General features: G+C 41.7%; 1 protein-coding gene across 14 annotated transcripts in view; it reads left to right on the forward strand.

The window, feature by feature from the left end:
- The window catches only part of KIDINS220 (kinase D interacting substrate 220), a 116644-nt gene extending 108264 nt beyond the window's left edge, over positions 1–8380 (forward strand). For 8 of the 14 annotated variants that reach the window (XM_033176617.1, XM_033176619.1, XM_033176615.1 and 5 more), the window contains one exon: positions 1197–2459. In XM_033176617.1, the coding sequence (XP_033032508.1) occupies positions 1197–2459 (1263 nt within the window). Of the gene's footprint in view, positions 1–1196; positions 4293–6294 lie in introns of those variants that run through there. The other 6 variants (XM_033176627.1, XM_033176626.1, XM_033176628.1 and 3 more) reach the window with 4 other exon arrangements.
- Positions 8381–11487: the final 3107 nt, after the last annotated feature.

Below are 11487 nucleotides of genomic sequence, written 5' to 3' on the forward strand. Positions count from 1 at the left end.
GAGCTAGGGTGGTCAGCAAATTCAGCCTTTCCCAGGTGATTTTCCTGTTGCATTCAGTAACGGTTGGTTAAAGTACATCTTCGTTGGAACACTGGCCACATGGTGTCCCTTTGAGCACCATCCTTTGGTTTTCCAGGCTGCCTGCATACCCTTCCTGGATATTGGTTTCTTCTCATCTGGCATTAGATGTAGGTGCATTCTTCCTTTGGAGTTTCTTAGAAGAGGGAGGCCAGGTGAGGGGTAGGGGCAGGGACAGAGCAGAGTGAGAGATGCAGGAGGAGTAGGGGGAGCGAGGAGAGTGCAGCAGGAAAAGCAGAGCAGAGTGCAGAGAACAACAGGGGAGGAGGCACAGTGGGTGGCAGCGAGGAACACCGAGTGGGCAGGGCAGGACAGAGCAGCACTGAGGAGGAGCAGTGCCCTGGGGAAGGAAGAAAATGTCCTATTTCCTTGAGAAGGTCCCCAGCAAATTCACTTTGCTCCTTCTTTTTTGTTTTAGTCTTTGCTCTTGACCCTTCTTAAACTTTCTTGATTCTTCTCCTTCCGTTTCCCTCTTCTTTTTCCTCATCTGTACGTTTTGCTCCTTGTTTCCTAGCTATTCTGGGATCTGAAGCAATTTCTAATTCTAAAACTTCATGTTGGAAATAAACTTGTAAAAGTATTTTATTTTTCTGTTTACTAAGGCCCAACTATTGGCCTCATTGCATTTTATATTTTATCAATGAAGTTGACTTTGGCCTTAAATGAAAACTGAACGTTTAAAGTTATAAAAACAAGTGCTGTGGCCAAGCATGTGACACATGCCCATAGTCCCAGCTGCTCAGGAGGCTGAGGTGGGAGGATCGCTTGAGTCCAGTAGTTTGAATGTAGCCTGGGCAACACAGCAAGATCCTGTCTCCTAAAAATAAAATAAAAACCAGAAACAAGTGCTAAGATTATTGGTTAATACAATGTTTAATTATACTTTTAAATATTAACAATAAACTGATTTTATTAAAATTTATAGAAAGCTTTCTAATAACAGCATTATTTATAAGGTCACAGCTTTTGCTAAACTGTGTTATGTAGAATTCTTTTAAAAGAATTTGATATTTTGATGACTTTTTAAATGGTTAGTGTACATATATATTTCCTAAGCTGATGTTTATGCCTTTTTTTCTTATTTGAATTTTTAAATTATTTTTTTTCTGTCTTCACAGTCACAAACTCGCAGAACCCCAAGTCTTTCGAGTCTCAATTCCCAGGATTCCAGTATTGAAATTTCAAAGCTTACTGATAAGGTGCAGGCCGAGTATAGAGATGCCTATAGAGAATACATTGCTCAGATGTCCCAGTTAGAAGGGGGCCCAGGGTCTACAACCATTAGTGGCAGATCTTCTCCACATAGCACATATTACATGGGTCAGAGTTCATCAGGGGGCTCTATTCATTCAAACCTAGAACAAGAAAAGGGGAAGGATAGTGAACCAAAGCCCGATGATGGGAGGAAGTCCTTTTTAATGAAGAGGGGAGATGTTATCGATTATTCATCATCAGGGGTTTCCACCAATGATGCCTCCCCGCTGGATCCTATCACTGAAGAAGATGAAAAATCAGATCAGTCAGGCAGTAAGCTTCTCCCAGGCAAGAAATCTTCCGAAAGGTCAAGCCTCTTCCAGACAGATTTGAAGCTTAAGGGAGGTGGGCTGCGCTATCAGAAACTCCCAAGTGACGAGGATGAATCTGGCACAGAAGAATCAGATAACACGCCACTGCTCAAAGATGACAAAGACAGAAAAGCCGAAGGGAAAGTAGAGAGAGTGCCAAAGTCTCCGGAACACAGTGCTGAACCGATTAGAACCTTCATTAAAGCCAAAGAGTATTTATCGGATGCCCTCCTTGACAAAAAGGATTCATCGGATTCAGGAGTGAGGTCCAATGAGAGTTCTCCCAATCACTCTCTGCACAACGAAGTGGCGGATGACTCCCAGCTTGAAAAGGCAAATCTCATAGAGCTGGAAGATGACAGTCACAGCGGAAAGCGGGGAATCCCACATAGCTTGAGTGGCCTGCAAGATCCAGTTATAGCTCGGATGTCCATTTGTTCAGAAGACAAGAAAAGCCCTTCCGAATGCAGCCTGATAGCCAGCAGCCCTGAAGAAAACTGGCCTGCATGCCAGAAAGCCTACAACCTGAACCGAACACCCAGCACTGTGACTCTGAACAACAACAGTGCTCCAGCCAATAGAGCCAATCAAAATTTTGATGAGATGGAGGGAATTAGGGAGACTTCTCAAGTCCTTTTGAGGCCTAGTTCCAGTCCCAACCCGACCACTATTCAGAATGAGAATCTAAAAAGCTTGACACATAAGCGAAGCCAACGTGCAAGTTACACAAGGCTCTCCAAAGATCCTTCGGAGCTCCATGCAGCAGCCTCTTCTGAGAGCACAGGCTTTGGAGAAGAAAGAGAAAGCATTCTTTGAGAAAAACAAGCAAAGGAGAAGAGTATTACCATACCCTTATGACAGAATTGTCCTGGATTTTGACTCCAACCACACCCATCACCTTTTCTACATTTCACTGACAGATAAGTAACAGATGATGAGGCCGAGGTAAAAGACACATCCGCAGTGTGACAGAAGGGAGCGCGAGAAGCATGACTCACCAGCCAGCCTCTACGGTCTTTGTAATTAGAAGCGTCAAAACTCACTAATACCACTGTACCTTTCATTGGCGCACTACGCCATAAAACTTTTTGAGACGAGGTGTGAGATCTCAGTATAAAGATAGGTCAGAAGTATTTTAAAGGGCTTAATTTGCCAAAAAGAAAAGTAAAAAGCTAGAGACCCTTGTTGCAGAACATTTGGTGACCGCACATTTGAGGGAAGTTGTGGCTTTAGATGAGGCAGAACAAAGCCTGCTCAGGGTCTCGTCTAGGTGAGTGCACAGCCTGTGACGCTACAGGGAGAGGCTCCGTAAACTGAGATCCAGCCTTCCGTGTGACGGGGCATTGCTTATCACAGAGGTTCTGAATTTTAAGTAGCAAGTACATAATGAAGAGAGCTTTAAAAATTGCTGAGAAAGCGAGTCACCAGGGCTGGCAGTAGTGTAACGGGGCTGTCCTGAGCTGTTAGGAGAGTAGATGCTGGGAGGGCTGGTGACCTCCGTGGGTTTATCTGTTGGAGACTCTCCAAATCCCAGGCCTGGCTTCCGGCACCATCCAGCTGTGCCCAAGAAGCCACCCTGGTCTGTTCTCCAACTCTTTTAAATGGTGCCCAACTTTTCTAAGTGAGCTTAGCAATGAGAAGAAAAAAAAACCATGAATTCTTTTTCTGGAAAATCAGGGAAACATGGGTAATAATAGGCACTAATAAATATTTATAGATGAGTGAATGAGGAAATAATTACATCAAAAAGGTCAGTGACAATTGATAAATGACAAGGGAATATTTAATTAGGTAAAACTAAATCATTGCTCTCTATTCTAGGATAGACTTTATCTACTTCGTCTGTTCCTAAGTCAGCATGTTAATTCTGGGGGAGGATCATAAGAAAGGAAATACTTTTTTTAAAAAAGTCTAAAAACATGTAACAAAGCAAGGATAAAATTATATATATATATATATACACACACACACATACATACATATATATATATATATATGTGGTGTGGCTGTAAACCTGTACTTTCCATTAATTATTAGCGGAGTTAAGGGAATGATCACAGTGAAGTACTGTGTGGACTAGAAATGTGCCCTGTCGTCATGCAATGAAATGTTGTTACCGTTTTAACATAGCTCATTTATGTAGAATGAATTCTGGCGGTTTACCCCACGTCACAGTTAGGACGGTAGATGGTGAGATCGCAGATGCGCGATTATCTAGATTCCGTGTTACATTTTCAATGTTTATCGCTCAGTGGATTTTTATTAATATGCTGATGAAGTTATTTACTTGGCCAGTCATTGTGCTAAATAGTTGCTCTTTTGTGTTTCATTGCCGTGATGTTTGAGTGTAATCTAGCATTTTAATACAGTGTTTATTTTGCATGATCTTTAACAAATGTGTTAAGCAATTTTAAAAAGGCAGGATGTTGTTGACATTATACACTGAAGTCTTAACATTTTAATATTTATAGTGCTTATTAGTTTGCAAAGTTGTATAATTAGGAATTATTTCAGAGACAATGTTTTCTTTTTCAGGTGAGTAGTTGCCACGTAATATCATTGGATACATTCTTTATACTGTTTGTGAAATTAATACTAGCATATTAAGTGTATAAATAGATTTAGAAAACAATAAAAAATTGCATGCTATTCTGACTCATGAATTTTTATTCACTATGATGATTCACATTTTGATTAAAAATAAAAGTAGTTTGTGTGTTTGTTTTGTCATATGTCTGAAGTTTGTTAAAGACTTTCAGGTTCATGTACAGTCATGCAGTTGGCAGAAGTGTTCTGAACTGCTCCCAACTAGTTGTGACTCGTAAGTCCCAGTGCCTCAGTGGTGCTTTATGAAGCATTCATGCCCACAGCATGCTAGTGCCCAGCAGCGCTGTGCAGTGTGTTCCTGTAGATAGAAGAGGTAGGTTATCCAGATCCTGGAGGATATCAGTTTATTCCATGAACTTCCTGGAAACGTTTGCTTTTTCATACTGATCTCGAAAGTGACAAACCTGATGAGTTACTGAGTCATACACCGTCTCCCTTGAACCTGTGTGTCTATGTGTGTGTATCTGTTCATAGCTCAGTCTGATTCTCACATATGCAAAACTCTACTTTAAACTGGATGAAAAATGATAGAAAAAGAAATTGGTGCTCTAATCTTTCCCTTAGATTCTATCTCATTTAGAGTCCTGTGGAGTTTTTGTGTGTGTGTGTGGTTTTGTTTGTTTGTTTGAGGCAGGCCGTCTGTCATCTAGGCTGAGTGTAGCGGTGCCATCATGGCTCACTGCAGCCTCGACCTCCTGGGCCCAAGCTGTCTCCCAGCTCAGCCTCCTGAGTAGCTGGGACTATAGGCACACGCCACCGCACCTGGCTAATCTTCCATTTTTTGAGGAGATGCAGCCTTGCTATGTTGCCCAGGTTGGTCTCGAACTCCTGGATACAAGCAATCCTCCCTCCTCGGCCTCCCAAAGGCCTGGGATTATAGGCATGAGCCACCATGCCCAGCCGAGTCTTGTGTTTTATATACCATTTTGCCTTCAGTGTAAGCCACAGACAGTTCTGATAATGTAGCAAATATTAAGCCAGATTCATTCACTGTGGCCTTATGGAGTGCTGCCTGTGAGTACAGGCTTTCTGCAGGAGAAAACGAGATAAAAAGAAGCTGTTGATCTCTTTCAGTTGCAATAACTTCCACAGTGCTGGGTATTTAGGGATCAGCTCTCCAACACTGGGAAAGTTAAGCGTTCATAATAATGAACATTTTCAATATGAAAAGGAAAATTTTTTTTCCTTTTATGTGTTTCCTTTAATATGTGTAAGTGTTTTATTTTACTTACATGGGTTTATATAGTGGTCAGAATAATTTTGATTGCCTAGCCAACTAATTTTAAATGAAACTTACTTGCGAAAATGCTAATCTCGAGACCTCTTTAGACCATTTGCATGTTAAGAGTGCTGCAGTAAAATATATTTGTAATTATCATTTTTTTCTTACAAATACTAACCATTAGAAGATATTTTTTGAATGAAAGTAAATCTTATGGGTAAAATACTAAATTTAAAAGGTGATTTTTAGTTACACCCGGAATTCTCAGCCTATTTAGAAGTACCATAGTTTAAAAATCCAGGAATCTCTGAATTCCTGGCTAACTCCTGAGTAAAATCAACCTATCTGCCAGGTAAAGCACTAGAAGGCACTGTGCCCCTTCATGGGCGAGTGACTTGAGGGAATACATGGGTAAAAGGGAAGGCGCCATAAGTTAGCTTCTTTGACCAGCACTCCAGACTGAGCATCGAGGCTCCTTGATTCCCACCTTCTCTTCCAGATGCACGCTGGCACTGGGCAGAAGGGAAGAAACCAGTGGGGATACTGTTCTCTTGCGGGGGCAGCATGAGCAGACCCAGGTGGGCTCTCTGAGACTATTGCGTTTTGAATTTCCAGACTGTGGTACTCCCTATCCTTCCCTACCTCAGAATTCTAAGCATAGGCCATAATTATGCAACTGAATTGAAAAATAGAAACATACAGGCAACAGCCGGCACTGGATAGTTTTTTAATGGCTTATCACAAAGGTTGAGAATCCCTGGTTGAGACTGATTGAATAGAGAATTGACAATCTTACATAATTTTAAACCCTTTCATGCCTAGGAAGAAAATGCTGGCCTTGAGATAGATAGCTCTTCAGAGGATCCAGATTAAGGTAGGTAAAAATATTAGTTTTCAAAGTCAGCTACAGTCATATGCCACATTAGGATGTTTTGGCCAACAAGGGACCACATGTATAGTGGGCCCATAAGATTCTCATACTATATTTTTACTGTCCCTTTTCTGTGTTTAGACACGCAGATAGCATGGTGACAGTTGCCTGCAGTATTCGGTACCATGCTGTACAGGTGTGTAGCTAGGAGCAGTAGGTCATGGCACACAGCCTAGGTATGTTGTAGGTGCCACCATCTAGGTCTGTTTAAGTGTGCTCTGTGATGTTCACACGACAAAATGGTGCAACAGCGCATTTCTCAGTATCCCTGTCGTCAGGTGATGCATGGCTGTACTTTTAAGCCAGCTGTTAAAAAAGTTCTTGCCAATTAGAGAATTTATATTCTCACCACTTTAACAAATAGCGTTAAGTAAGAAACCTCTAAAGTGGTTGCTAGAAATTAAATATTGTCACCTACCTGGTCAAAACCTTTTAAGTAAAATGATTAGCCAATCACAGCTTTGGCTTACACTGGCATCAGAGTCTGGTGTGTGCCACGCTCACGTGCCATGGGTGGAATGTTTCATGACAAGCACTTTGTGGAATTCAGAAGCCCTTTTTGGGTGGGGCCTGGGTAGCTGTGAGATGGGCAGATCTGAATTCCCAGTACAGTGTGGCGTTTTGAAAAATAAAGAATGTGTAAGAAAGGGGTCAGTCAAGAAGGAGGAGCAGTTATTGTCAAACTATCGAAGGATGACCCTTTAAAAGTCAGTAAAAACCTGTCTGGAGTGAAAGACCAACTTAAATGAGCAATAGCATGAATTACATAATATAAAATAAAGACAGGCGTTCCTGCTTCAAAGCACAGGAAATATTCTGAGTCTGCCTGCGGAGCATCAGCTGCAGTCATCTTCTTACCAAGAGTGCACGTAAGTCCCTTTTCTTAGGGTAAATGTGCATTTTGTAGTGTTGCTTACACTGGCGGTATGTGCTAGGAACCCTTTCTTAGTTTTTCTGAGATTTAACAGAACATGGAATAACATGTTCATGGATCAAACTGAATTCTTAGAACTTGAGTAAATGAAACTTCCCTTTTAGAAGCAATGTAGAATTCCATGCTCCATATTATTCAAATTAAGAAGCTTTTGAAATAATAAGACCACCTTGATTATCCATGATCATTTTCTAATTTTGACGTTTTGTACATATTTACCTCATTTTCTTTCAAGGCAACAGGGGCTCTAGCTCTTAGCACCCTGCCCATAGACCCAAGCCCTTTCCTCATTTCTTCTGACAGTTCGAGTCACTTCTCACAGTTGACTTCCTCACCAAATAATAAGGGGGTGAAGAAGACTCGGCCTGTCTACCACTCAGTAATCCTGCTGTCCAGTCGACTGGAGAAGAGAGATTTGTTCACCTCTACTAGTTTTATTTGTTCTTAGTAGTTGTAGAATTTAAGTTGGTTTTAATGAAATGTTCCTTTTATGAAATTTTAAATAAAAGCCATTTAGTATATATTTAGTATAGCAAGAAGCATGTGAATAAGCTCTATATAACCTGACATTGCGTATCTTATAGCATCCTCTTGGGCAGATGTCTAATAAAAAGTTAGATTGTTATTTTCAAATTTATCATAGTTCCTGATACTTGCACTTTTTAAAGCTGTGTTTATGAGAATTTATAGACTGCGTATTGTTAACACTTGATGGAAATTAAACTATTTATTTTGAAAGAAGTTAATTTATATTTTGAATTCTTTATGTTTTTCTCCTTTTACCTGAGTTCTTTTCCGTCATTTTGTGTTGTAAGTTTTCTTTTAGGTTATCAGATATTTTCTTTTTTAGGTTGCCATCCCATTTTACTGTAAAACATTTCTTAGAGCAGTAGATTGGGAAAGAGCCTCAAGACATCTTTTAGACCAAATCCTAGATTTCAGTGGACATTCGATAAATACTTGTTGGCCAGGTGCCGTGGCTCACGCCTATAATCCCAGCATTTCAGGAGGCCAAGGTGGGAGGATGGCTTGAGCCCAGGAGTTCAAGACCAGCCTGGGCAACATAGTGGGATTCCATCTCTGCAAAAATAAAAATAAATTAGCCAGGAATGGTGGTGTGCACTTGTAGCTCCAGCTACTCGGGAGGCTGAGGTAAGAGGATTCCCTGAGCCTGGGATGTTGAGGATGCAGTGAGTGGTGATCACACCACCGCACTCCAGCTTACAGTGTGAGGCCCTGTCTCAAATAAATAAATAAATAAATAAAACTTGTTAAGTGAATGAATAAACTAGGGGAACAACTCTGAGAGTGTCCGCCCACAAATCTTACACAGTGCCTTCAAAATACTGGGCGTTGTGGCTCACACCTGTAATCCCAGCACTTTGGGAATCTGAGGTGGACGGATCATCTGAGGTCAGGAGTTCGAGACCAACCTCACCAACATGGCGAAACCCTGTCTCTACTAAAATACAAAAATTAGGCAGGCATGGTGGCAAGTGCCTATGGCCCCATCTACTCAGGAGGCTGAGGCAGGAGAAGCACTTGAACCTGGGAGATGGAGGTTGCAGTGAACTGCGATTGCACCACTGCACTCCAACCTGGGTGGTTGTGCCACAGCTCCTTACAGGTCCCACCTTCCCTCTCACTTTCTACCCACCCTGTTACCTGCCTGGCCCCTGTAAGCTTTTCTGCTTGTGATTTTGGAAATCTTTCAACCGTAATAGCATGCTTTGTTGCAAACTCTCAGGGACTGAAGCCAGGCATGGTGACGTGCACTTGTAATCCCAGTTACTTGGGGAGGCTGAGGTGGGAGGATCACTTGAGCCCAGGAGTTCAAGAGCAGCCTGGGCAACATAGCGAGAACCTGTCTTACAAAAGTAAAAAGGAAAACCCTCCCAGGGATAGATATTCACAGCCAGTCTTGATAAGCGCCATCATTTTAAAGTGCAAGGCTGTGCCTCCCACATGTATGATTATTTAATCCTCTTATACACTATCACAGAATGTCTGAGATGTGGGTTTACCCTATCTGTAGCTCAGTTCTTCAACCGTTCTTTAAGCAAGGCTAGTTATCTTCAATGACCACCCCTTGCTGCCCTCTACTATCTCCTTCCTCAGATGGATTACTCTGATTAAGCTTGAGCTAGAATAAGCATGTTATCCTGCGATTCCATATTGAATATTTTATACATGAGTGAGCCATTATGAGTTGTTTGAAAATTTATTATGTTGAGGGAGGGTAACTGCTGTAACAACCATCACCAAATCTAATCAACTGAATACATTTGAGGTTTATTTCTTGTTCACGTGACAGTTCACTGTTACCTAAATTTACGTGAAGACTCAGAGGCCCAAGCCCCTTCATTCTGGGCTCCACCGACCTCCAAGGTTTCAGGGTCCTCTGCCCCGCCTTCTGCACCCACAGGGGAAGAGAGTGGAGGATGCACGCACCCAAGCCCGGAAGCAACGCATGTGGCTTCCCCGTCCACAGACTTCACCCACCGTCCATTGGCCTTCTTAAGTCATGGACTCCTGCAGAGCTGCCAGGGTGCCTGGGAAATCCATGTGACTGTGCCCTGGAGGAAGGGGAGCGTTTCGGTGAACACACAGGAGTCTTTGCCACTAGATGCTGATGAGGATTCCCCACAGCCAATGAAGCATGGAAGACTCATCTTGTAACAAACAGATGAGTTGTTGACATCTCTTAAGTTTACTTTGTGTGCAGTTTTTATTCAGATAGAAAAGGCTGTTAAAATCTTGACACCTAACTGGAAGAAGGGTTTTAGAGAAGGGTGGGTTTCAGTAAGCCAGTTCTTTCCACAATCCAAGAAACGAAATGAATTCCCAGTGTGGAGCAGTGTGCAGGTAAGGTTTTTGTTGTGGTCTCGCCCAGGCTGGAGTGTAAGTAGTGTGGTCATAGCTCACTACATTCTCAAACTCCTGGCCTTAAGTCATCCTCCTGCCTCAGCCTCCCAAAGGCAAGTAAGGTTAAGAATAGGGGAAAGGTGAAGTTTCACAGCTTTTCTATAATTATTTTTATTCAAGGGACTCTCAGACCATCAAACTCTCCCAGAATCTGCTCAGTTTTCAAAATTTGCTTATAAATATTTGTAATATAAACATTCAATTGCTATCTGTTTTTTAGAGTCTCCTCTTCCTGCCAGAACAGTGGTAACAGGAACTCTTGGGGGCTTCTCCCTGCTCTTGCAGGTGTGGCAGGATGTGGTCCTGGAGGGCTCCCATGCCAGTCCACACCCTCTGTGGAGTAAGCAGGGATTGGTAGTTAATGAGACGCTAAACTCTCCTGAAGTGAGTGCTCATGTCCCAGAAACACATCTTCCACCTCAGAAGCCAGTGGGAAAGCTGGACTTTGTGTCTGCGTATTTGTTCTTACACTCTTCTGCAGTCTAACTCTGCTGACCACTTTCCAGTTTGCTCATATCAGAATTTCTTTGGTTCTAAGATACATATTTTCTTTTTACATTCTAACTTGTCAGAAATTAGAATATGTCTTGTAGTCAATAAAATCTATGGCAACATTTTTTTTTTCTTAATGGTTCCTAAAACTCCTGTAGTTGACGGTATCTTGCTTAGGTTTAATGAAAGATATTTTAATATATGGCATGGTTATGTTGAGTTGTATCTCTATCAGTATTAATGGGCTGGGGATGATTTATATTCAAGTGAACCCCCAAATTCAACCTTTTGTGTTGAATATTTTATCAGTTATTCTTTATCCTGTACTCATTTTGGATACTTACAGTATTGTATGTATTTGTTATAATAAAATGGCTTACCGTGTTTGAACACGCTGCGTATCTGACAGTGTTCTAAGACCTAATTTGATCTTCATGACAGCTTCGTAAAATAGTTACTATTATCCTCAATTCACAAATGAGAAAGTGAGACACAGAGATGCTAAGGAATTGTTCAAAGTCACACAGCTACTGAGTGGCAGAGCCAGGGTCCGGGCCCAGGCAGTGTGGCTTCAGATGCCGCCCACTCTTGACGTGATACTTACCGTGAGTGCTCCTTACCAGTTAGGGATGAGCTGATTCTCATATTTTTCCAAGATACATTTTAATTTAAGCTTTATTTGCTGCTGCATCATCATCATCATCATCATCATCAGTATCATCATCATCATTAT

This window comes from Trachypithecus francoisi, unplaced genomic scaffold (genome assembly GCF_009764315.1).
Source record: "Trachypithecus francoisi isolate TF-2019V2 unplaced genomic scaffold, Tfra_2.0 Lachesis_group17, whole genome shotgun sequence".
In the NCBI taxonomy this organism is placed as follows: Eukaryota; Metazoa; Chordata; class Mammalia; order Primates; family Cercopithecidae; genus Trachypithecus; species Trachypithecus francoisi.